Raw genomic sequence first — 27,346 nt, 5'->3', positions numbered from 1 at the left:
CGACATTCACTAACCTTCAAACGCCCTTCACCATGAGCTGAGAGGCGAATCACGTGTTCTCGTGTTCAGGGCTAGTTTACGACACCAAACTGAATATCCACATTTGCATCCCTCTGCTTCTTCAAACACATTTGCATCCCTCCTGGTCCTCTTCCCAGCAGCTTCTCCCCTTCCAGGGCCAATCACTGCACCGCCACCGCACGCACCGGGATGGGAGCGAGCCCTTCCCTCCCTTCCCACTCCCGTGCTCCCTTCTCGCAAGCCACGGCTCAGGGGACTACCCCAAAGCACTCCACGTCCTACGTTTCTCAAGAATACTAAACTGGACTGGACTTTTGGGGGAGGGGGAGGGGTTTACCTTCACCTCGTAAAATTTGCTTGAGAAAAAAAATCTCTGATCCATTAATGCTTCATGAAAATTTTACAAGGTTTCTGCTAAAGGAAGGAAAACAAACAGAGATGGTGTCGGCATCCAGGCACTCTTTAAATCAAACATTCTTTCTCTAATGCATTATTATTTTTTTTTTATGGTACCAATCAGGAAAGCAATCAAGCATGAAGCCCACAGCTCCCAGTGCTTCCATTTCCAGCATCTGAATTTTTCCCAGTTCAGGACATAGCATCCCAGCGCTCCCATCAGCCCCGTGCTGGCTACAGCAGCATGTCCCATCAAGTTGCTGGAGCAGCTGTAAGGGCAAGATGAACAACAAAACCCACCACCCAGAAAGCCAAGGACACAGCAGCCTGACGAGGATCCTGATCTACAGGAGAGATGCTTTCATGGAGTTAATTAACTTCACTGCACCAGCATCCAGAACCGGGGCGGGATCGATGTGTGGCGTGCACGGGGACTGTGAGCATCTTTCAAGCATGCGGGGATGGGTGAGGGAGTGAGGAAGCGCCTGTCCTTCCCTAATCAAGGCAGGAGCCTTTACACCCACCGCAGCATTAACAACTCCTTCATTAAAAACCAGAGCCTAGGCTGTTTTTCCAGTAGGGAACGGTGCAGCACGGCTGGGCTAGCAACAAGAGGTTTGCCATTAATTCAGCAGCTGAGGTCCAGTCCAGGCAGAGACATTTGGAAACTGGAGACCAGAGTCAGCTCGAGACCTGTCTAATAAGTCTGGGAAAATGTCAAAGGTATTTCTGTCCAGAAAGGCCCAATAATCTTTTTTTTTTTTTTCTTTCTTCCCCCTCCTTTGTTTGTGTGTTCCTTTGTTTTTCTGAGACCTTCCCTTTTGCTGCAGAAACGTTCTGCTGCAAACGTACACCATTCCCAAAATCAGGCTTCTTCATAAACAGTATATTAAAAACCAACCCCCCAAAGGAAACCCTGCAACTGAATACAGAACACAGTTATTGAAGAGCTGCACAGTGACAGCTAGCGATGAGAAACGAGAACACCAAAAGTAAGGGGGGGAAAAAGTAAATAAACAGAACACTGAGCAAAATATTCTGCTGAGAATTCAGGAGACATTAAATATCTAACATCAAATGTGTGTATATAAAATATACATAAGCTTCATAAATCTACATCATATATAGATATACAATGTTAAATATATATTATTTACTTCGCAAAACTTTAAGAAGTCCATTTTCAACCACAAATGGTTTTGTCTCTTTTCCACCTGCCGCAGATCCTGAGAAAGGACAAAGTCTTTTTTTTTTTTTTTTTTTCTGAAGAACCGCACAGAGATTTGGGATAATTCCCAGGGGACGGGAAGGATGCAGATAAAGCCATCAGCATCTCGGGCACCTCTGCAGCGAGATCCTGCCTCTTGCTGCCCCCCAGCCTCAAGCCCCTCTCACCTCCAGCCTCTCTTAAACAAAACCTCTGCAGAGAAGAGAAACCCTTTTGTCTGGAGCAACCTTTAGCGGAGCAGCACCCCATTTCCCAGCACCTAACACCCCCCAAGAGCTCACTCCGTACCCCGCTATTCACAGCCTGGCCGTGCTCCATCCCTAAGGGAGAGCTTCGCAGACTCGCAGCGAAAGCATCAGAGCTGCCAAATAAAGCCAGAAGACATGGCTTCTCCCATCCATCTTCTCCCACAGCTGTTTCAGAGAGTTATCTGGGGATGTCTAAGCTGGTTAAATAAATAGGGGGCCTCCCAAAACACAGATACACGCTGGGGATGAGTCAGATTAGGGCAGCTTCATTTCCACCTCGTATTTCTTCTGCTGTGCTCTCAAACCCTTCTACATCTCCCAGGTTGCAGCCAGAGCTGCCGAGCATTAGCAAAGAGCAACAGGAGAGAAACACACAAGCCTAGGAGAAAAAATCAGCACTAAAGCCTTTGCTGCCTCCATCCCTTGCTCTGGAGAGGCCGAGAGGCTGGTTAATGGATGTCAGTTCTGTTTCCATTGAAGAAAATAAAAATCAATGAAAGCCTCTTAGGCAGGCAGGGCACAGCCGCGGCCCTCGTGCTGCCTTGCCTTTTTCACGCTCGCCACCCCGGCCAGAAAAGGAGTTGGCACCCGCGATACCCAACACAGGAAGCAGAGCCAAGGAGCCCTGTAGGTTCCTATAGGGGCAGGAGAAAGCGGAGCATCCCTAACCTACCCCTCCACACTACCTCTTTACCTGCAGATGTTTGCTCCTATGGATTTCTGCAGCAACGGCTGCGTTAGGGTGGGAAGATCCTCAGCTCAATCTGCCACGTTGGCAGAGGCCCCGTTGCAGATGCAATTATCAAGATAAAATTCTCTTCTGACCACTTTTGGGTTTGTTGGTTGGTTTTTTCTTTTCTTTTTTTTTTTTTTTCCTTTTTCTGCTCCTGTGGTTTTACCATACTGACACAAACAGCGCTTTGCTGGCAGAAGGGGGTCCGCGCTCTGGGTGGTCTCCATAGTGCTGGAATCTGATTTTTTCCCTTACTGCTAAGGTGTTTCAGCCTCTCATGCAGAAAAGATGCAGCTTGGACATTTCGTTAGCACTAAAAAGAATACTAATGAACTTGCAGGTTGCTGGGTGAGGTACCTGATGATAAGCCACATGCAGAATTGCTTAGCTGAGTCTCCTGGAAGTTAGAGGGATGAGACGCAAATGGACTCAGGATCCAAAAGAAAAAAAAAATCACGAAAAAATATCCTGTTTCTTCCCCCATTTCTGCTTGGTGAAGTATCAGGTGTGTTCCTGCTACTTAACACCCATTCCTGGCTCTAATACCATGCCCCAATCAATGTTAGATATTTCCTGTTTTGATCCTATGGCTTCTTCTAAACACTTGGGTTGGGATTTATCACCTCGACATGCAAGTTAGCCATTTGGACCTTGTTTTATAGCAAATGGAGAGAAAAAGGCACTGCTAGGACACAATCTGTCTGACCTATTTTAGACATCTGCCTTAGACTGGGATGAATTGCACCCTAAAAAGGCCCATTGCTCTCCAGCGACTACCAAGGGGGACTAGACAAACACGCTCAGATGCAGACATCCATCATCTCGGACACCTGCAGTTACAGGAGCAAGTATCCCAGATTGCTCGTGCTTTTCCAGGCTCCTACAGAAATGCTAATGGATCGAGAGCCACCCAGCCTTTGCTTTTTCTCTTTTCTTCTCGCCTTAGCCCATGCTGGTCATCTATGTCCCCCAATGACAAAAGACACGACTCTGGGAGATGGAGTGGTCTCCTCTCTTTCCAAGACCTACTGAGATCAGGCACCTAATTTCTGGATGCCCAAAGCTAAGACTGGTCTGACAGGGAACATCCTGGTTTTAAAACTTACTCCCAGGTGAAGCAGCCAGTGACAGGAGCACATTGAGCTCCGCTGCAGCATCTCGGTGTAAGGGTCAGTGCCTCGGAAAAGGGTGAATGGGGCTTATTTTGGACAGAAAGCCACATGATACAAGAAAGAAAATATAAGGCGGCACATCCTACCCAAAGCAAAGTCCATCTCCACGGAGGAACTTTCTACGGTACCAAAAACCAGACCCAAATCTAATATCCCCCACGCTGGGGAAAGGTTGGATGTGGATCCCATCTCCCCAGCTGCCTTGCCTCCAAATAACATACCCTGATATATTTTTAGCCTTGACTCCTACTGGAATGAGCTTATGCAATCGTGCTCTTTGCCTGTGTGCCTCTGTCTAGCAATCTTCCCCAATAATTTGTGAAGCCTTTGGCCAATTTTAACTAAATTTGACAGAGGAACAGATGGCTCAAAGACATTAAGTACCTGCAAGTCTAGTACAGATAGGCAGCCAGGTACAGGAGAGGGACCCTGTGAGTGCCCCGCGGAGGGAAAAGCCACATAAAAATGAGATTCATCCTCATCTGAACCTCAGAGAATCCACAGAGCACAAAGCCTTTCCAAACGTCCCCGCCGCAGGCGGCAAGTCATTTACTCCTACTTGGACCAAAATGAAGCAAACTTGTAAGAAACCCGGATTTATCAGCTTCCATGCCAGTCAGAGGATGGGTTTTGCATACAAAAGCAGAGCCTGCGTGACAACTTAGACGAAGGAAGAAAACCAACAAGGAAGGAAAGTCAAATTGCTGCTGGCTCCAAGGAACTGCTGGAAACCTTGCACCGAGGGGATGGTTCATGCACCAAAGTTGGGGTGGCTCCAGGGAGAGATATTTCTTGCATCAAGGGAGGGCATGCAGAACATCATCTCGGCAGCACCGGGCTTGCACGGCACGCTACACGCCAGTAATAGAGCTGCTCATCTATTTCCCATCAATGTATCTTTTTAATGAAGGAAGATGGCTTTTTAATAAATAAAACCTTCCACTAAAAATAGCTGCACGGTCATCTATAATCCCCTGAAAACTTAAAAAGGCCCAAAGTCGAGATGCAAAGCACAGAGCAATAGTTAGTGGTGGGGAGGTTGGTGCCGAAATCAGGCAGTCACCTCCAAATCTTTTGCAGAAAAACCCCAACCAAACTCAAAACAAAAAGCCCAAAGCACGCAACCCGCACACACCTGCAAATGCCTCACCCTCCCATCACCAAAATAACGTCAAAAGCATTTTGCAAACTCGCTAACACTCACAAATTCCTAACGCTTAGACAAGTGCTATTGTTCCTATTTCAACACGAGGGGGGGAGAGGCAAAGAGCATCAAAATGACGTCATCTGAAAGGGCGAGCTAGCGGTACACCCAGGATGAAGGAGGCAGCAGCCCCCCACGAGCCAAAACTGGGGAGGGATTAGGCACCGAGCCACGGGGCCACCTCCCCTTTCGTGTCTATCAGCAGCATCTCCCCTTTCCTCCAAGTACAGCAGATTTGTCCACAAAACCAGCTCCGGGTGGTGCAGCCTCACCCAGCAGGTACAGATGGGCTCGCTGATCAAGATGAATCATTTGGCACGTTAAAATGACCTGGACGCAACCGCAGAACGGGCTCTTGCTCAGCGACTCCTCCACGGCCGGGGTATCGGGGGAGAAAAAACAAGAGGAGCCTCCGAAATATGGAGCAGCCCCACATCTGGCCCCTCCGGCTCGCCTCCCCCCCTCCCCACCAAGGTCTGGTTTGTTTGCTACGCCGAAGCCCCCCTCCCCGCTCTCAGACAAGGTTAATAGGGTAGAGAGAGAGCATCTGTTTATGAGAAGGTTATCAAGTGAAAGGCAGTAATGCAGCCTCCAAACCAGCTTTTCATAGCCTCTTACTTATTATTTAATTTGGCTCCAGTACGTGAAATTAGGCTAATGGCTGTTAAGTGGTTAAGGCACGCACATTGTCCATCTGCCGAGAAGGCTCCGGGCCGTTGTTCTGTTTCAAAGGCTAAGGAGGAAAAATAATATGAGAGTTGCATGCTGTTAGTTTGAGAGCTCATAAATGCATTTTCTCCCTCTTTCCCCCGCTTTTTTATTTCTTTTATCTCCAGTGCTTTGCCTGTTGCAGCAATAGGAACTTCTGGAAAGCGAGTTACTGGCTTTTTTATTTTTTTTGTCATTGCTGCTGTGCTTTTTTTTTTTTTTGCTTTTTTTTTTTGCTTTTTTTCCTCCCCTTCTTTTTTTCTTTTTTTTTTTAACTGAAGGGAAGGGTGAGCCAGCCCGTTTCAGCAATGCCACAGCGACCAGCTGTTGCAGTCTTCTGATTCAGGCAAGCAAAGTGCAGCATCCCCCATTTGATATCAGCTGCATTAAGCACTAAAGCCGGAGCTTTTCCTCTCTTCTCCTTGACACCAAGACTGGCAGCCTGTCTCCATCGACACAACATCATCTTCACGGTTTTCCTTACACGCAATCTGGAGCGCTCAACCCCTCCCCACCTGGACTCCTTGCTGCATTTAATGAGCAGCTCCACACATAACCACGGAGGACGCGTGGTTTCCTACACATTTTCGTCTTAAATGACGCAAGCTCAGGCTGGAGCTCCCTCTTCCCTTGAGTCTTGCATACGGCCGGTGCCCACGCGGATTCTCCTGCGTCTCGTACAAGACTCGCGCTCATTCTGCCGTTATTTCAGAGGACTAACGAGGTCTCTCGATCGCTACCTGCCTATTTTCATGGACGTTGTAGGAATGTAAGACCCGGCCCTCCGTAAAACCTGACCGAAATCAGTCAGCTGATTCACAAAAGTGAGCAGAAATGGTGAAGGGGAAAAGGGACACGCAGAGGAAGAGACACCACCTGCACCTCGCTCCCACGAATTCTCAAAGAAGGTCTGAACGAACCTAGGCAACAGAGCCAGAAAGAGGGTGGCTAAACTGCACACGAACCCTGGCCAAAAATCCTTAGAAGAAGATCCCATAGGTTTCAAAAAATATCTCTACAGCGACACTTTTTGTCCCTTGGTCCCCAGGTGCAGTTTGCAAGCCCTGCCTCACCCACAGAAGGACAACACTTCACTGCTGGGTAAAGCTATCGCATGGCTGGACCTGGTTTTATTAAAAGAGGGTGGACATGGAAGGATCACAGAGTATTATGGGCATTTTAAGCAGTTTTTGGCTATCTCCCCAGCAGCAGGCACCTGGGATTGCTGCTATCCGTCCCCCCAAAGGCTCACGCTTCACTCATCGTTGGGATTTGACTTAAGGAAGCCAGGACTGCCACCAAGGCAGCACCATCGCTTGGGACCTCCCTGGCATCAGCGACCCGGCGGTGGAGGGGAAGGTGCCAGCAATGATGCCTGTCCCCAAATGCCACATCTGCCGGGGAGCAGATCTGCGGTAAAAAAAAATAACAGCCGAAACCCAGCTCTCTCCTCTAAGTAAGAGCCGAGCTGTCTCTGAGCGAGAAGGGTTATTTATGGGGACGCGAGGAAGGAGAAGGCAGCTGAAGAGCATTTCTCATTTCCCTCCATTACTGCAGCAACCCCACTTGAAATCCAACTTTATTTCTTCCTTCCCAAACCAGAAAAAAAAAAATAATAAAAATGCCACAAACAAAGTCAGCCTTCCCTCCCTTGTTATCCTCCCAATTTTGCCAGGGGTTAGCGGGGCTGTTTCGGACTCACAGCAGGAGAAACAAGCAATAGTTGGCACCACCCGGAGAAAAATTAGAGCATTTACTAAGGGGCTTGTCCCCCCACCTCTCCCCAAAGCGGCCCCCGTCGCTGCTTTGCCAAGGGACGGCTTTTCCCGCTGGCTTTATCCCCATGTCCTGCCTCTCCCGACAAGTATCTGCACGAATTACTCTCCCCCTGTAGTGTATCGATCTCCGTTCGTTAGCCCTGCGCAAGGTATATAAATATATAACACACACAAAAATTCGGTGTCTGTGCGCGACGCTGGCTGGCGCGTGCAGAACGCAAGTGTGCTCAGGGGGTGGTTAGTTACACCACTCAAAACCCCCAAATTACCACCCATCTATACATTTTGATGCTCGTCTCGCGGGTTCCTGCCAAACCTAACGCAAACCGCACCATCCAGACTCCGCTTTTTGGGGAAGGGATGAGGCAAAAAGGAAATTAAGCCGAGGAGGAGCGCTGATCGCGCTGCCTGACATGAGAATAAAGCGGCTGTAAGCTGGAATAACCACCAAAGCGAGATGCTCAGCCCATGTCCTGCAGCTCTGCACCTGCTTGCGCTGACAAATAAATGCACGGCGTGCAAAGCTGCCGGGGATTACGGAGAAGAGAGCGAGATTCGCGGAAACTTGTCTGGATTTGGCCGACCGGTGCGGAAAACTTTCGCTGGTACAGCAATCTCCATCGGCGGGGGGAGTGAGCTTCTGCAATATTTTTTTACGCTGGCAAAACCCCTGCTTTGACACATTTATGCCTGCACGTCTGTACTGTTGCCAGTCCCCTCGCAGGCTGGTAGAAGCTATTAAGCTATCCTAGCAGAAGTCTGACACCAGGAGAGTTTTGTGTGAATAGCATATCCCGGCAAATCTGCAGGATAGAGAACATCTGAAAAACAGGTTAAGGGATAAATACTGACAAGCCCTGACTGGAGAAAAGAGAGCATTCATTCAAACGCCTGCACAAACTGGAGGATTGCTACGGTTTTCCCCCAAAATGATGCTGAACCAGATTGGCGGCGATCGAGCCGCGTGGAAGAGCCCAAGGAGGAGGTGATTCCCCAAGCTGAAGGACCCGTGTGAACCTTGCCAGGGTTTTACAGCCCCTTCAACCTCCAGCCGGAGCGTGGCGGGGCTTCCATCTGAATTTTGGGGGGAAGCTGGCAGGGCAGGACTTGCAGGAAGCCTCCTTCGAGGAGCTTGGAGTGCTAACATGCTGCCAGGGAGCATATGCAAGGAAGGGAAGCATTACAGCACTTTGCTTCTGATCATCAGTGTTTTGAAGGGTTTTCTTGGCCTTAGTCACCAGCAAATTTGGCAAGAGGTTTCCCAAGCACTGAGCTGGCAGTTGTAGGAAAGAGGGTGGCTTTATCCAAGACATAAAAATCCGGGGAAATGGCTTTGAACTAAAGCTGATGGGGGGAGAAACACGAAAGGAAACGTCCTCGTGTGCACAGCAGCTGCTTCGGAGGCAGCAGGGAAAATTTGCGGAGAGATGCGGGTGAGCTCGGAGGAGAGTTTTTCCCAGGCTGCAGGATCGCAGCCTGGAAGGAGGAAAGCTGAGGAGGGCAGGCTCCATCTTTTTTTTCCTCTGATTACTTTAAGAAAAGGAAGCTTTGACCCCCTCCTCTCCTCCCAGGGGAAGATGAAGAAGCAGGAGATGCTCACAGCCTCCAGCCTCGCCGGTGGGACGGGGAATCGCTCTGCCCCCGCTGGGATCCGCAGCCTGGGCCGCTCCGGGGAGTGATGGATGAAAGGGAGGGAGAGGAGGAGGAAGCTGCGTCTTAAGGCTCTGCAGCAGCAAATGGCCTCGGCGATTAAAACTGAGTGGGCAGTTGTGTATCACTCTGGATTTTCTGCCTGTTTCATCACTAGCGGTGACTCAGGAATATTCTTCATCGCCCTCAAGCGAGGATATGATCATTTTCTGCCACTTGAGATGAAGCTAATTTTACAGCAGCTCGGAGAGAGAGAGATGTCATGTGCTGATTCCTATCCTGCCTGCATCGCACACCAGCGCAGCACGGCAAGGCTAGAGGTGCTGACTGATGAAAGTTATACCACCCGATACCGGGAGAGAAACACCATGGGCCAGGGGAGGGGTTTTGGAGCTGCAAGGGTCCCTGAAAGATGAGAGGAGAAAAGCAGGACAGGATGGAGACTTCTCAGCAAGGAGAAAGACAACAGCATCCCCTCTCCAGCCAGGTTTGTTAGGAGGAGAAGCATCCAGACTGCCTGAAGGTTTTGAATATGCTCCTAATAGGACACGCGCGCTGAGCAAGACTGATGGGCTCAAAGGACAGATCTCTCTGCTCAAGCCCAGCCCAGTCCCGGGGGAGAGACCGAATCCACCGAAACCTGACGTGCGAGGAGCCCACGCTCCAAAGGGAAAAGCGTTCGAGATGCCAGTGCCAAATTGCTCCCTGGGTGCTGCAAACCCCAGGTCTGGCTGAGCTCCCCATCTCATCCTACCCGTGCTTCCCACAGGGCTGGGACGAGATGGCAGAGGAACCGGTGCCACCACCGGCACCGCAGCTGGACCACCCGGGATCCTGGCTGGGAACCTACCAGCCCTACAGCCGCATTCAAATGGGTTTTCTTGCTCGCTGATCAGGCCACGTATTTATTTTCGAGATGCAAAAGCTGCCTTCGCACCAGGCCCTGGCAATGCCTCGCTGGGCACCCTGCGCGAAGCCGCAGTCTCCCAGCCACCGGCCGGCATGCGATTCCTTGACAGCCCTGGCTGCAGGAGCTAACTGGCAGTGGTAGCTGCATTTGCAGGGGAAACGGAGCGGTACTGCCAGCTTCTAGTGACAAAAGGAGTGTTTATAACAGGCGCGGTGACAGCTGTCCGAATGCCACATTTATTTACAAAACGTTAGTTAAATTACTGACAGTTGGCGCTGCAAAGGGAAGCTGAGAGGAAGAGCTGACATCTCCCCGTCGCACTAATTCGGCAGCCCCGCGGCGCCTCTCCGCACGCCGCAGGCTTTCAGCCTCCCGTTCCACCGCGGGCTGCAAACGCCCTGTGCTCGGGACATGGCTCTGCACCTCCCCTTCCCACGGGACCTGCAAGGGACTCGTGGTGCAACTCCCACCAACCCTGCAGCATCAGTCCCAGCAGGGTGGGTGAAGTTCCTCCTACGCAATGCATCACCATCAAGCCTTCTGTCTTTTCTAGAAGGACCACAAGCATATTTCTCACCCCGTGATCTCTTCAGACCTTGGCCGTCTGTTGAGACTACTTAGGACAGTGCCACTTGAATGGATGGAGGTCACCAAGTGAGACATCTGAATGGCCAGAAGTGTCTGGCACGCTGGTTTCAGACTCATAAAGGTGTCTGAGGTGAAGGGCTCCATGTCTTGCTAAGCAATGTCAACAGTCTGCACGCTGCTGGCTTCGAACCAGCGAGGAAATTGCAGCTGCTGTCCTCCGCGAGCCAAGGACAACCAGAGAAATTTAGGACACTCGGCTGACATGCACCAGTGAAGGCATCTCCCTCAACCAACCACCTCCATGACTAAGCAATAACAACCCAAGACGGGATTTTGACCTTCTGACCATGTCCTACCCTGCCACGGAGCACAAATACCTAGAGAAGGGAGAGCCTTCCTTTAATTTCACGAGTACACACCTTTTGCTCCTCCTGTTTGTAGAAGACTAAACCCCATCACGCCATCAGAGCATCTCCAAACTGCTCCCTGCCACGTTTTGCCCTGGCTCTCACGCTCTGCAAGTTTGCTGAGCAAACAGGGTCACGACGTGCATTGGCCAGCCTGAAATTTGGCCTCGGAAAACAATATATTCGACATAAACTTCGATTCGAAGCAGAACTGCTCCTACAACTAGAAGAAAGCAATAGGGACGATGAAGTATGATGGAAAAATTTACTCCAAAATGTAAAGCCGTTCAGAGATGAGCAGGGAATTTTTCTTTTTTTCAGCTAAAGGGAAACTCTGTGTGTCCAGAAATCCTTCCCTTCTGAGACTGAGTGAAATCAAAATCACACTATTTCCTATAAGACGCTTTAAAACCCCAAATCTCGCTTCAGCTTAATCAGAACATTTCCTCTAAAATTCAACAAGATGCTTCCATGAACTCATAAACTCAGATTAAAAAAACATAAGAAATACTATTTTTTTCAACCAAACCCAAATCTGCCCTTTTCCCAACAAGGAAATTCTATTTTCCAGTCAACGTACGCAAAAAAAGAAATGGATTTTTTAAGTAAAAAGATCTGTTTCAGAAATAAAAATTTGTATTTTCTTAGGTAACAAACGGTACAAGCCTGACATTTTTGAATAAAAGTACGAGAAGCAGGTGCTCGCCTAGCTCCCACTGAATTGCAACGCAAACCTCGAGAGACCTGGAAAATACTTGCTCGAGTTTTCACCTAGGTCAGTCTTCCTTTGAACTCATCACGAGCTTTCTACTGGACTGTAAGAGAAGAACAGGGATGTAAGATATAAAAGATTATCCTGGCATAAAGCCCTACAACTATAATTTACTGAATTTGGAGGACTTAAGGGTAAGAACCCAACTGCACTTTCAAATACCAGTGCTGTGCCTAGCTGTACGTCTAAACCATCTTGAGATTTGGCAGTGGCTCTGAACCTGGAGCTGCCCTCCTCTTCCTCAGTACCTTTGAGAATTTGCTTTTCCCAACAGCTTTCTATCGTGATGCTTCTTAGAGATGCGTAAGAAACGTTAAGTCTGAAAAACGCACGGGTTTTGCTGAACAGAGGATGTAAAGCTGCGAAAATAATGATCCCATCATGGGGAAAAAAAAAAACCAAAAACCAGACTCAAAAATCCAAAGTAATGAATGTTTGGATCATGTCCGGGGCTCTGCATGTGTCTGATAAAACAGACGCAGGTGTCAGAGCCATTTAGGTTGCAGGCACAGAGCCGGTCAAAATCGCCCATCTCTAGGAGAAAAAAACCTGTGATATTTCACCAGCTGCTCATGTTGGAAGGTGGTTTTATTCCTTATTTACTCTGTCCTCATTGACATGCAGAGCTGGACTCGCACGTCTCCTGTTTGACCCTTGGTGTCCTTTCCTATCCAGCTCTCTCCCCAAAGGGGTCCCCACCTCCAGACCAGGCTCAGCTCTCCTGACCTTGTCTCCATCTCACCGACACCGGTTTTTCCAGGGGAGAATCCAGCTGCAAAGTCAAGTTTGCCTTCAGCCTTTACCGTACCCACCCATCTGCTCTTCTGCCTCCTCACTTTGCATATAAACTAACGACTGCTTCCCAGCATGACTGCTGGTGGTGAGAGCCAACACCACTCGCCGCCAGCTGAAGAATCCTTATTTAAAGCAAGATTTTTAATATACTAATGATTAAGACGCATTTGGCATTTCAGCAGACGCTGCAACATCCAGACAGCTACGCCCAAGTCTCAGACTTGGCTCCTTCACAGCCTTGCACCTCTGAAAACTAAACCTAAGCAGAGCAGAAGGTGTCTCCCATTTGCTTTGCAAAGGTGCCGCACGCAACAACGAGCAAACTCTTTCTCTTAGGAGAGGGCTCTCCGCATTGCTGTTCCACGCGCAACCCGTTAACAGTTTGCATATTGTAGCAAGCCTAAAACGCTGCCTTCCAACCTGATCCACAGTCCATTACAGTTAGGATAAAGACTTGTGGTGACATTAATGAGCACTGGATCAGCCCTTTTGTCGGCATAAATCTCTCTATTGCATTGGTGGGATTGCATTTTCCCATTTGCTTGTTTGTTTGGCTCTGTATTCTCATTACAATTTCTATTAGCCCGCTCTCCCACTGATGCGGTCGTAGATTAGTTCCTTCCTGATTTTCCCCTTTCCTCCTGAAGGAAAATAAGGGTGTCTGTGCTCAAACCAGCAGGTTTAGGTGGGTCTGGGAGGAGGAAAGAACAACTCTGCTAGGTCGAGAAGAGGATTTTTCCAACAGCCTAAGCTGGAGTAACTCCAGTGAAGCCAGCAGAAGAGACGATGATTTAGGCAAGCTGAAGAAGACCCGCATCCCAACCCACCTCTCGTTAACACACGCACGGAGCTGCCAGTTCACAATGTGCAACGCCAGGCAGCGGTGTGCTCGTTGCCCAAAGGACTGTGCCAAGGCAAAGCAGGGCAGCGCGGGGATGGCCAAGAGCTAGAGATGAGGCCAATTGCCATCCCTTGGACTGTCACCCCCCAGGCTGAGGTTAGCTCACGGTCATGATGAGCGCGCCTTCTCAGCAGAGTCTGGGGTTGTGAGTAGTCCCGCAGCTGGGGGTGGCACTGCTTTCGCTGGCCCCAATCCCTGAGTTTGCTTCAGCTCCTACCTACCGATCATCCACCCACCAAGCAGCTCTGCGGTACCCCAACCATACACCTCACAATGACAACTCCCTGGCACCTCCTGCTGAAAAATGCTCGCCGTAGCCCCTTCAAACTCCAAGCAAGGGCAGGACACCGATGGATATCTGTGGTGCCCTCCGGTACGATACTCTTAGCATTTTCCTTACAGAGGGATGTGTCCTGTCACAAAAAGACTGCAGTGCAAGCAGATGACTCACGGAGCCAGAGAAAGGAAGTGTTGCAATTGCTGCACACGAATATACACATTTATAGGACCTAGGAGGGCACCTAACGTCACACGAGGAGTTGATAGCAGGGCTAAGAACTGAATCTCCATTTCATAAACCCGGCTTAGCAATTGGAAATGCCACCCCAGCAACTCTCCGCTGGCCAGCTCTGTCACCTGCAAAGCTGCTCTGACCTCCCTTCCTCCTCTCCATCAGCCCTTCCCATCCCAGAGGAGCAAGGTACAAATCTGTTTGACTTAAATCTTTCCAGAGCTGGTAGGTCGGAGATGCTTAACCCTACAATGGAGACGACAGCTCCAGAAAGGCACGCTTGTCCCCTAGGAGACCCCAGCCCAGGCAGCTCCACTGAACTACAGGCAACAGCTCTACCAGGAGAGCTATAAAGGGAAACCCTCCTCTGGCACAGCAATCAGGAGCTTGTCTCATCTCAGATGGAAATTGCACTCAAGGAAAAAAAAAAAAATAATCCATGCATATGACAATTTTTTTTCCCCCACTTTAAGCTGATTCCATCTCCGAGATGGGAGAGAGGTGGCGAAGATTTGCTGACATGTCACTTTAGCAATAAACTCCTCTTTCAAAAACATGCCGTCGCAAGCAAAGCAATCGACTCGCAAGCTACAAACAGCCGCGAGCGTCGCACGTGGGCACCGCTCGGGGCTTCTGCAGCCCCTCTGATCTCCAGGGACACGGAAAGGAAACCTGGGCCAGAAAGACGGACCCAGCAATGACGGGAGGAGGAGAAAGGCAGGGGTGAAGTGGCACTGAGCTCTGATGGGAGCAGAAACTCAAGTCCTAACTCTCATTTGCACTGATTTCCTGAGTAAGGGCGCCGGTGCAGGAGAACACGCTCTCCCCCTCCTTCACCTTAACATAGGAAGGGTCACCACAGCCCTGAATTTATCCCCTAACCCTCCGGAACAAAAAGCAGAGAGGTTTGAAGGAGAAAGTGAGCGTGCTGGATACTGAAGGAGTCAGGAGAATACACTTTGGTTGTTACTATATGAGTCGGCAGCTTAGCTCCATCCTCACCCCATGCCCCAAGGACCACTGGGGCTGGTCCCACACAAGCCCACGGGCTCAGAAGTCCTTCGCTGCTCAGTAATCAGGAAAAGCAAAGTAATTATACCTTGGCCTCTGCAGCCTGCAAGCCCAGGCTATGTCCCCCTGGTCTGGGCTTGGGAAGTGGGCAGGGAAGCAACCAGGAGCTTCGGTCTCTGCTGGGCGTGACACTACGAAATAAATAATTGCAGCAGGACAAAAAAAAATACCAGGTACCGGGCTCGGAGACCATCAGAATGGGATGAATATTTCACGGGAGCAGCTTGTGACGGGCCTGAGCCCTGGGGAGGGAGATGCACGCTGATCCGGTCACGAGGAGTTTGGTGGTTGTGCAAGGATGGGGCAGTTGGTGGGTAGGGCAGGAGATGGGAGTGCTGCCACGAGCAGCACGTAACTCGGGGTGTCCTCGGGGGTGCCGGTGTCTGGGAAAGGGCTGGACGAGCAACACTCCCTCGCTGGGGTTACTGCAGCTCCTACCACCAGCAAAGGAGGGAGTGGGGAGCCTCGAGCAAAACGGACGCAGAGCTACCAGACAAGATTTAGCAATCACGGCTGGACCCTTTCGTGTGCAACCTCTGCCCTGGCTTGCTTTCCCTATCTGCACCAGGAGCCCAGCCCCACGCCGAGCGCCCGGCAGCGCCCTGCGAGCCCCCCATCGTTCAGCCCCGAGGCTACGGGGATGGCGAGCACCGCTTTTTTGGGGACAGAGAGCCCGGAATGGGTTCCCCTGCTCCTTGGCAGGCTTTTTGCACTCATCGACTGCAAACCACTAAGGCAGCTGCCCAAAACCTCAGCGGAGAATTGCCATCGCTCAAGCCCCGGCCGGAGCAGCCCTCCCTCGGCACGGCGGGGAGAACGCACAGCATCCCCCAGGAGCCAAGAGAAAGCAGTGTGCTGGAACACACCACGCTGGTACCCATCAGAGCCCGGCCCTGCTTTTCACATTATACAACAACAACACAAAAAGGCAAATTCCTGTGGATAAAGGGGGAAAGATAGGGCAGCAAAGAGTCGCAGAAAACAGACTCATTTCTGAGAAAGATTCTTTTCTGCTTCGCAAACAAGCACTTTCTGTTTGCATCCATCAAACAAACATGCTTGATTTTGTTTTGTTTCACCGCCAAGTTATCATTTCTCCAAAATTATTTCAAGAGCACAACAGGGGCAAAATAAATTTGCAAAACAGGCTTAGGTAAACCATGGTGGAGCTTAGTGGCAAAGTGCACAGCCCTTTTCAAAGCCTGAGTGGAAACCACAAGAAACATCAGGGTTAAAAAAAAAAAGCTTTGCCTCATGTTAAACTCAGATTTGACTTTTAGCGTTAGAATCAAAGGGGGAATGAATAAAGGCATCGAATCCCCCTGCCAAGAAAACCAGAGGAGATGTACAGAGAAGTGGCTCTCGCCCTACAGCCAGATCTGCCCGGGGCATCGGCAAATTTGGGGGGATACCACGCAAACGCCTGTGCATGCTGATGGGATCGTCAGAGCCTCGCCGTGGAAAGCGCTGACTGATGCCAATTAAAGTGAAATCATAATCAAGCCATTTGTTTTGGTGCTGAGAGAACTGCTCCAAAGGTCTCAGCAACGCCTGGACTCGGTTCAAGCGCTGGATGAAAGTTCAGCGCGGGTCTTCTCCAGCATGAACCACTCGCTACTGGGGAGGGTAGATGCTGTCTGGACACGGTGGGAAGGGATGCAGACCGGCCTCATCCTCACGATGGGGCCATGTGAGATCCAGCAAGACATCCAGCTCTGACCTTCGCATACATGTGAGCCCTCAGTGTAACCCCAAGAGCAGGAGCAGCCCCAGCTCAGGGACCAAGGCATGCATCAGTAAAATGCCAAGCTGTCGGACTCAACACCCTTTTCCTATTCCTGTGGGTTTCGCTGCATCCAGGGGTAAATCCTGCCCCTCCTATCCCAGATAGTAGCTCTAACCCAAGGTCTAACCCTAGATTTAAATTTAATACAGCGACTAAAGTGCTGGTACCGAAGCAAGACACAGGATTGTACCCTTCAGCAGGCATTGCAAGACAGAAGGAAATATCTGAACATCTCTGGTGACTCTGGTCCTAAACTGAGTGCTACTGGTAGATGCAGGGTAGCCAGGTTTGCCTCGCAGCTGTCAATCCATCTCCTTTCACCGGCACTGAATTAGCTCTGCTCAGAGGGGTGGCAGGGACGGAGCTGAAAAGAGCCTCCTTGGCCGGCACTGCTGCTCAACAGCAGCTTGGGCTTCTCAGTGCCCCACCACTGCAGATAAAATAACCTATTTCCAACAGCCAAGCCCCCTCCCTCACAGGGGACAGAACTTTCTGAGTGCTTCAGAGAACCAGCAACTTCTGCTGCTAAGTTTTCAGCTTGCTTTCCCTTTTGTCAGCTGTCAAAAACCAAGGAGGGACCTCTAGAAACATCTCTTTCCTTCCAAATCCTTGGCTACGCCTCACCATCCTCCCACCTCGCATGGAAATGAGTGGGAAAAGAGGAGACCCTATTTATTGTTTTCCTTCCCGTGCACCCTTTCCTCAGCGCCACCCTTTCAGGGCCGGGGAGAGGGCAGGGCTGCTGCCTGCGTGCTGGGCAGGAGGTGGCCGGGAGCAGCGGGGTCCGACGAAACCTTTCTGAGTGCCATTGCTATTCTGAATGAGTTAACTCCTCCACAACAGATCGATGGTTGCGCCAGGAGCCGGGCTGGGAGGGTAGCGGGCAGGAAGATTCAAGCTTCCTTGATTTCCTCCTCTGGAAACGCGTGGGTTTCACGTGCTCCTCTCCTCTCAGCTCCTGCCACAGCGCAGCACGGCTGCGGGGACTGGGACCTACCCGGGGATGCAGCAAGGTACCACTGCCTGCCGGAATAATCGTTCCCACCTCAAACCAGAAGGAAAATGCCCCAAACTTCCCGTGCAAAACACAGTCCTCCACCTCTCCGGCTACCAAACCAGTGCGCTGAGCCGGCAGCAGCAGCAAGCCATTAATTTCCAAGAGCGATGCCCACCCTGGGGGCAGGACAGCAGGAATATCATCGGCACGGTGGGAACATCACCCGCGGTGTTTGCACGCCCCAAAGCCCACGTGCCCATCTCCCGAGGCACGCTTGTATTGACCAGGCACCTGCCAAGGGACACGGACATCCCTTGCCACCAGCCCAGCTCCCCACCTGAACTGGGATGCGCATACGGCAGCTCTGGGGTGATGACAAGCCGCTGCCCTCCCTCCCCAGCACCACCTCCCAGAGGCAGGATTTGTCCCCTTTCCCGCCAGGCCTCACGGACAGAAGGAAAACATCCCTCCTGCTGACTCACCCTGGCTTTCCTTTGTTCTCCACGACACCAGACGAGCACCCAGTGCTGGGGCAGAGCACTGGCACGGTCTGTGCCAGAAACCCCGGGCAGGTCCCCGCTACGGCAGGAGCAATTCACCTCCTTCCAGTAAGTTTGCAGAGCACCCGTGCCCGTACCACCCTGCTGCTGCCACCCTCCTGCTGCCACCCTCCTGAGTATTTTGCTGCCCAGACCTCCAGTAAGCCCAACCCCTCCCTCTTTGATACCCCCACCGCAAGATCTGTAGGATTTTTGGTGCCTGGGAGAGCCCAGCAGGAAAGGATCTACTTTTCCCCCCCCCGCCCCCCCGCAGCTTGGGCGGGGGAACAAATACTTAAGTGAAGACACCCCGTCCTTCACCCTCAGCCACCCATTTCCAAGCCTCTTTGCCCAGTCGTGCCATGACGCAAGACAAAAACCCCTCCTGGGAACATGCAAAGGCTGCAAACAGCTGAGTTGCAGAAAATAAATAGGGAGGGGATTCACGTTTCCAGGGGCCAAACCCAGCCCCTGGTTTAAGTCCTCTCGCTGCGTGTAAAGAGACCTGGCTGAAATACCTCCTTAGGATTTTTTGCCCTGGCTTGGCCCTGCTCCACTCGCTGGCGTAAAGCAGGAGTGCGGCTTTCACCGCACACACCCAGCTGGCCCCGCAGATGTTAGTGTCACCTATGCAACGCGCCGGCGGAGGAAAGTCACTCCCGAGCATGCCGGAGTTGCAAGCGCCGCTTCCCAGCGCTGCAATTAAAACCCGGCTTTTTATTTTTAATGTCCCTATCAAACATCCTCGCCAAGGATCTCTTCTGGGATGACTGCACCCATCTGCTGCGAGCGCAGGGACGGGTATCTGGGCATAAGATGTCCCAGAAGTTAAGCCCATCAAAATTAGGGTTTTCTCAGTGGCCCCTGCACCCCCTCAGATTGCTGCTGCAGGCGACAGGACCCCGGTGCAACGCCCAGCCCCGCATTTCCCCCCACCCCAAAGAGTTAATGCTGGCAGGTAGCAGCAACCCCCTGCCTCCGGAGCAAGGGAATTTTTAAGGAGGGCAGCATCCACCTCCACCCACCCGGAGCCAGCCCCATCCTGCACCCCCCTCATCCCAGCAGCTCTGGACATGGGGAAAAGGCACAAAACCCCACCGGCGGTGGGGGTGTCAACAACTCCCCCTTTTCCCAGGCTGGGTTGGTTTGACATGCATGAAGGCACCCCCGGCGCTGCACCCCAGGAGCAGAGCGGTGTTTATCCCCACCGAACGCAGGCAAAGTGCCCGAGCCATGACTACCGACAGCAGGAGCCGAGCCCGTGCCTCGCACAGGTGTAGGGCAGGGGGCCAAGACAGAATCGCACTCCCTTTTTCTCATCCCCCAGTAACTTTCCCGGAGACGACTCGGGGGGTGCTGAGCCAAAGCCCAATCCCCTGGCGCCCAAACCCCCTCTCGACTTGCTGCCCAGCGCCCGTCCTGCACCGCCAATCCACATGATGCATCCCCCATGGGGAAACTGAGTCACGTCCCCCAAGGCACCGTCCGCCCTCCCCGTGCAGCGGGACCCCCCCATGCCCCCCATGCCCAAAATCCAGCTGCTCCTACCTGAGCGTGGCGCTCTCCCCTTGTCGCACAGTCACGTTGTCCATAGCTTTGGGGAAGGTGGCATCTCCGCTGCGCACGGGCACTCCTGCGGGCACAAGGAAGAGCAGCCTGAGACAGAGGACGACTAGGCACCTCCAGGGCAGGGCTAAGCACCCACCGACCCCCATCCTGGGCAGCAGGGACTTTTCCAACAGGCAAAAAACACACCCGACAAGGCCACCAGGAGCGAAAAGAGGGGCGGGGGGGGGGGGGAAGGGGGAGAGAGAAGGAGGGAGGGGGTGCGTGTGTGTGGGGACGGGGGGGAGCAAAACCACCGGGGCGAGCGATGCGGAGCTCCACGGAGATCAGGAGAGCCCCCGGCAAGGCAGCCTGCGAGCACTGAGCCTGCCGAGCGGCATCCGGAGGGAGTCCCCAGTATCCTTGGGTGAGGGAGGAGGACGGGAGGGCCGGGGGGGAGGAGGAAGAGGAGGAGGAGAAGTGGCAAAGGTGCTGGACGCTGGGCGAGCCGGCTCTTCCCGGGAAGCAGTCCGAGGCTCACTTGGGCGAGGAAGCGCCGGGGGAGCCGCCCGGCTGCGCCCCGCTCCCGCACACTTGTCCCGAGTTCGCAGCTCCCCTCCGCAGCGCGGAGCGGGAGCAGTCCAAAAGCCAGTAAGAACCAAAAAAACACGCCCCGGAGCGAGCTAGCAAACGGGTCCAGACGCAAGAAGGCACAGCGGGCAAAGGCCTCCCAGGTGCCCAACAGTTCCTCTCCTCCAGCCCCGCTGTCGGGTCCCAAAGGCGGGCTGGTCCAGGCAGGATGCAGGATGCCGGGATGCAGGATGGGGGGGGGGGAATGTCAGGACGCCGGGATGCAGAACGCGAGGATGTCAGGATGCCGGAGCCCCCAGCTGCCCTCAGCGGCGGGAGGACGGGGCGCGGGGGAGCGGGCGAGGCGGCGGCAGCAGCATCCCAGCCCCGCCGGCGCGGCTGGCCCGCAGCATCCCTGGGCGGCGCGCAGGCTGACTTCCCGGGGTTGTCATGGCAGCGGCTCCATCACTGACCGGCACTTTGGCTCCCGCACACCCGCACGCACCCAACACCCGCACACCCGCGGGCGGGGAGCGGAGCGGCGGCGCACGCTTCACACACGCCAGCCTTTAACCCCCGCCGCACCACGCTCCTCGGGGGACAGGATGTCAGGACCCCCCCGCACCCCTTCCCCTCGCTTCCCCGGCATGCTTACCTGCACCCGGCAGCCAGCACCGGACTACCTCTAACATTTACCCTCCTCTACCTCTGCGCCAGCCCCTCCCCAGGCGGCAAAGCCACTATGCAGGAGGGGAAACTGAGGCACGGGACACTTCCCCCCCCCCCCCCGAAGTCAGGCAGCTGGTGATGAGGAGAGGCAGGAGCATGCCCTCCTGGTCCTCTGCACCTCACCGACACACAGCATGAGCTTAAGTGGCGAATTCCTCCCCAGCTGCGAGCACGGTCCCCGCATACTTTTTATCAGCTCATAATTTAACAAATATCGCATTTGCTTATGCCTAGTAATTCCTCCTTCCCTCCGCTAGCGGCTAAACACATTAATATTTCCAGGCACAGTTTCATGCTGGTAAAAGGTGCCGGGGAGCCATCCTCAGAGCACAAACTCCTAGAGCCACTGAGCAAGTGCGGAACCAGCAGCAGCCAAGACGCAGCTTTCGGGGTGCTGCGCCCCTGGAAGCCCCCCACGAGCTGCGGCAGCCCCACATTAGGGGAAACCGGGCCTCCCCCACCCACTGTCCCTGATGACTTCTCTGCGACATGGGACCTTATCCAAAAATCCTCCCTCCCTCCATTCCCCACCGCATGCTCTGCAGCTATTACATGGCACCAATTTTTTTCTTTTTTCTCTTTTCTTTTTTGAAATTGCTGCCAACCTGAGCTGGATTCAAACCGGTGACCTAGATGTGAAAGGATCCATAGCCCGTTACTAATCCCTGGAGTCTCCGAATCCCCTGTAAACTACTGCTTAATTCACTAACTGTGCTATTTAATCTCTAAAACATTATGAGCTGTGCCGGGCAGAGGAAACACTCAATCAAATAAAGCTTTATTATTATTGTGCATGCTGATAGGTCATATGAGAAGGGGATTGCTTTGCAAGTCTCTCTACTTCTTCTTCTTCTGAAGGCTCTCTGCTCCTTGAATTTAACGCTGGTGGGACGTGCTGCCTCCAGTCCTACGTTTCCCCAGAGGGGACAGCAGCGTTCCCCAGGTCTTGGCAGAAGGAGTTTAATCTCTGCAGCTCGCTCTGCTCCTAGCCGCTCTGGCAGGGGAGGGGTAAACGCCTGCCTCCAGCAGATCCTTTGGGCCCACAAATTACATGGGAAGGGTCTCTGAAGACCATCGGTGGTAGGATGAAACTCCTTGTATGGGGCTGTGGCATTGCACCAGGGTGCACGAGTCAGTGAAGAAAAAAAGATGCTGCTTTTGCTGACTCCTGCAGCACCCAAGCACCCCCCGGCAGGATGGGGACCCCGCTGTGCCACCTATTCGCTGCTGAGGAACACCCTCGTGCACGGGACCTACAAGCCATTGCCACGCTCTTCACGCAAGAGCTCGTTCTCTTTGCGAGGCCGCTCCTTTGGATGGGCAGAGACTGTCTCCTGTGTCAGCAAAACCAAAGGGATTTCCAATAACCACAGCCAGTTAACCTCTTAACACAGCATTCGGGCCCAGATTGCCAGGAGCATCTTAAATCACGAGAGAAAGCACCTGCCCACGCTGAAAGCGTGCAAGGTTGGGGCAGAACGTGACCTGCTGAGCAGCTTCAGCCCTTGCAAAAGGGCTGCATTTGGCCCACTGTTAAGAGATCATCAGTGTTGTTTGAAAATCCCAGGGAATTTAAATCCAATATCACCAGCTCCTGCATACTAAAGCCCAGCAGAATCCCTGGTCTTTCTCCCCGTCTCCGGCTCTCCCTCTCTTGCATACATACGACGTACATATAAATCAGCTTGTCACAGCTCGTCTCTTTTCTGACAGCTGTAATTGCTTCAGACTATAAAAATATCTATAGACAATAAACACAACGCATGAAAACAGCAAAGAGAAAACGAAATCAAGATTCCTTTAAATAATTCAGTTGCTCCAGCAGCAGAGGAGCCAGCAACTGAGTCCAGCTGTGAAGGTTCAGCAGCAAGAGAAAGAGAGCTTTGTAGCCTCCTCTGGGGATGAGAGCGCCTTTTTTCCTTCGTTGCTTTTTGACCACAGCAGAAGAAGAGTCTGCCGTACACGGGCTAAGCCACTTGCAAAGCAGCACCTATCCGAGCACGAAACGCAGCCTCTTGCTTTCAGCTTCTTCCCTTTCTTCCTACTTACATAAAAGTCTTTTTTGCTTTTTTTTCCCCATCGCGAGCAACAGGCAGGAGACAAACAGAAGGAGCAAAGCACAGGCACACTCTAGGTATCTATTTATCTCCGTATCTATCTCCTCAACCTCCTTTTTTCCAGCAAGGCTAAAGGCCCCCCTCTCCTGGCAGAGACCACAAACAGGGTAGCACGAGCAGCACGGGCAGGGAAGCGAGGGGCTGGCATTGCTCAGGACCTCGGCGGGAAGAGGAGCAGCGCCAGGGATGGAAGCAGGGGAAGGATTTTCCCTGGGGAGATGGCAGGGAAGGAGTCAGAAGGAGGAAGAGCCCGCGGGTTTGCTTCGCAGAGGAGCATCTCTATCGGAGCGATCAGAGAGATGATGGCTGGGGAGGGGGAGACTTGCAGGCGGAGCAGAGGGCAGAGACTGCAAGCCCGGCGGTTTGTCAGCCAGGCAAAACTGTTTTCAGCAGATATTTACTCAATTTTCTAGAAAGAGATTGGACGGGGTGAAAGGCGGCAGTGCCAGTTCACAGCGACTCCCGTAAACATTTTTCTATCCTTGGCTCACGTGGGCCCTCCCGCCGCCCAGCTGGGGCTTTCATTTTAAGATTTTTAGCAAATCGGTCCCAAAAAACCCACCCCCAGGGAAGAACAGCAGTGTTTGGCCTGGGCCGGCGCTTCCCGCAGCCTGCTGCAATGGACCCCGGCTTCTTCCAGCAAATGCTGCCCCAATCTCAGGCTTTCTGAGCAAAACCAAGCCTAAGCGTCTAATCTGCAGATTCGAGCGGTCCCAAAGGCTGCTAACCAGATGCAGAAGTGCAGTTAAGGTTCCTCTATTAAGTAAAATATCATGATCCCTGCATTTTTTTTCACCTTGCTCAGAAATATCTAGCACAATTCTAGCGTCTCTTTTGCATGTAGCTGCTTGCAGGGATGGTCAACAAATTCTCCCATACAACCCGTGCCTATATACCTGCCTGCAAACCTATATACATACAATACTACGCCTCCCCACACCAAAAGAGTTCATTCCTGGAGAAAGAAAAAAAAAAATTACTTTCAATAAGTAGGTCATAGGCAAGGCAATTTGTACAGCCAGATTTTTCTTTTAATTCCTTTCTTCCTTTTCACGAAGCTGATAGATGGCAATCTATAACCCCAAAGTGGAAATTTATTTTTAATCTGAAATTGCCAAATATGATCAGAAACATAATTTATGCTTGAGCCATTCTCGTTCCTTCAAAATGAAAACATGATTTCATAACCCCATTCGTGCTATCGCATACCACGTTATTCTCCAATAAGCCCAGAGTTGCAAAAAAAATGCTTAATTTTCTCAGCATTAGTCAGGTGAATGACACACGAGTCCGGGGGAGCTTTTTCTGAATAACTACTGAGCCCTCAATGTCTACAACCATTCACCGCAGACACAAAGGACGCGGGCTCCCGTTCCCCTCACCACGCTGATTCATTTATCCCTTCGTTAACGGTGGCCCCAATTAAGAAACAATGATTGAGAGCCTTATTTGGCTGGAGCCATTTTGAGCCCTTCTCGCCCCAAAGGCATTCCAGCGCCGAGCTGGAGAAATTGCCGGATTGGGGACGTTTCTAGGCCAGTTTTCTGAATGCAAGAAGCATCCTCACGGGCACTCAGCCCTCGATCCCCTGAAGGCAGGCAGCGACTACCAGCACCCTCTTTACAGGGTTTCAAAACAACGCAGGAGACCCTATTAATCCCCGCTAAAGATGCCGTTAATATTTAACTGGCATTTATATAAACTTACAGTAACTGTCCTATTAAATTCAAATGAAGTTTGCTTTTGGGAGCCTCCCCCTAAAGCCGCGCCGGGATCCGTCACCCTGCTCTGCCTGCTCTTTGCACCAGCCTCCTCGCCGTAAAAAGGAACATTTTGTTTGCCCTTTAAAAAACCGCTGGGCTTGGGTTTGTCGCTTGCTCTCATCGTGCTCAGAGGCCTGGGATTTTCAAGTACGAGTTAACTCCTTCCAGGGCACCCCCGGCTGAGCTGTGCTGCCTTGTGCTCACTGTAGCCGAGGGGCTGGAGGACCAGCTCGCCTGCAAAAGGTTGCAAAAGTCTGTCCCGAGCCGGTGCTTCAAAGCCAAAATCAGCAAAAGATTCACCTCCCTGCAACATCTCAAGAGGTAACCCAGAAGACACCTCTTGAGGAAGAGGAAGGTGGCCTGGGGAGGAGGAAAGCCTCATCACTAGCTCCCAAAATACCCCATCCCTAATACACGCAGAGATACACGACAGCATCCTTGAGGATGCTCTGAAGTACGGGCCAGGCAGCGCTGCGGCTTGGACACAAGCTTGGGGGGGGATGCACAGCAGTCCCCAAGGCCTGGCTTTTCCTTCTGGATTACTCTTTTCTCCCACGGTTCTCAGCATCTGAGCCTTTTACAACAGCCCAGCCAAGCCAACGTGCGCGTTTATGAAGCGACACCCCTGCATGTCCAGCCTTAATATTAAACATCTATGCAGGGAGTTAAAAAAATTATCGAGGAGATACTGAGCCATGCTGGTACAGTGAAAGTTATGACCTGGAATTGATCCCTGGTAGAAATCAATATTGGTTATATATAAATCTGTTTCTCGTTGCATTGTTGTGAGGTTACGTTGCTATATTAACGCTCCAAAAAGCATCCTTTACGCTCGCTCCGCATCCACAGCGGCGTTTGATCGGCATGAATCAGGTGCCAGAGCCAGCTGACGACATGGGATAAAACCATGCCATTAGCCATCTAATAGCATTTTATAAGCGTATGACATTAACCCGGTGCTCTGCAGCTCAATCCATTCTGCGCTTTAACAGGACTAAGCGAGCGCGGGAAGAGTGAGAAAGCTGAACAGGCTGAAAAGCAAAGCCAGCCAGGCCTGCCTCCCACCGCGGACAGTTGGGACCTCCAACACGGCTCCCCTAAACATGAAGACACCAGCTTCTCCCCGCCCTGAACTTCTGCCCACAGTGTGGGGGCATCTGTGAGCTCTACGTTGGATAACCCTTCGGAGGGGCAGCTCCAAGAGCTGCTGTGCCCTCTCCCGCGCAGCAAGGATGGCTCCGAACAAGACACGCAAGCCAAGCCTTCCCCAGCCCATCCGGGTATCACCGCACACATCCTAAGCCCGAGGGGGAAGCAAGAAGGTAAACGTCCCTGGCTGATGCTGGCCCATCACCACATCCACCTTCACCTCATATCCCCCAGCAAAGCCCTTTCCTACCAGAAAGCCATTCGGTCCGTGCAAACCAGGCAGTGCAGGTGCCGGGAGCGGAGTAGATACCTTGATTTAGCCCGCAAAGTTCAATAAAAAGCAGATATGAAGAGCCGAGGCCCTAAAATCCCTCTTTTCAAACCACCGAGCACACTCAGCAGCTCTCCATGAAACCCCAGCCCACTGTTCGGCATCTTTGAAAAAAACCAGACTCTCCTGGAGACGCTGATTTTCCTTTTGCCTGCAGCTGCCTTTGGACCTGGATCACACGCCTTCAAAAACAGGGCGGTGAGATGCAAGCTTTGCTTTCCAACTCCCGACCAGCCCCAGCCAAAAAGGAGCTTTTTCAGATGTACCTCAAACCTGAACGCCTGCACCTTTGCGGGGACCAAATTTTGCCAGCCTTAAGTCTCATTTCACGAGGCGCTGAGGTTGCCAAATTGCTCGAGCGCTCCCCGGGAACAAAAGCCAGGCGCGCTGCTGTCTGCCTGTATCAATTTTAGTTTTGCCGCTGGTCCTCTGACCCTCGCGGCACTATGCATCCAAGAATAATATTAATAATAGTCATGCCATTAAGCAAGATGCTTGGTTTGAATCTGAAGATTTTGAGAAATGATCTCATAAATTTAATTCCCGGGGTACCATCTTTGAGCGTTAACAGGCACGGTCGCCTCTGAATTCTGGGAAATGAGCATAATTACATGGAGATCGACAAGGCACAAATGCCAAGAATTCTGTTAACCTTTAATACTGCAAAAAAACTCTCCCCTTGTAATTATCTCTTTCCTTTGTCTTAAATGTTACTGATGAATATTTA

At 51.9% G+C, this 27,346-nt stretch overlaps 1 protein-coding gene across 7 annotated transcripts in view; it reads right to left on the bottom strand.

Moving 5' to 3' along the window:
• Nucleotides 1-27,346, bottom strand: part of NTM (neurotrimin) — a 341,369-nt gene that overhangs the window by 120,092 nt on the left and 193,931 nt on the right. For 3 of the 7 annotated variants that reach the window (XM_054803289.1, XM_054803293.1, XM_054803294.1), the window contains exon 2: nt 19,964-20,048. In XM_054803289.1, coding sequence (XP_054659264.1) covers nt 19,964-20,048 — 85 coding nt within the window. Of the gene's footprint in view, nt 1-19,963; nt 20,380-20,501; nt 21,016-21,185; nt 21,267-27,346 lie in introns of those variants that run through there. The other 4 variants (XM_054803290.1, XM_054803291.1, XM_054803295.1 and 1 more) reach the window with 4 other exon arrangements.

This window comes from Grus americana, chromosome 24 (genome assembly GCF_028858705.1).
Source record: "Grus americana isolate bGruAme1 chromosome 24, bGruAme1.mat, whole genome shotgun sequence".
Lineage (NCBI taxonomy): Eukaryota > Metazoa > Chordata > Aves > Gruiformes > Gruidae > Grus > Grus americana.
This window is presented reverse-complemented; position numbering and strand designations above follow the sequence as displayed.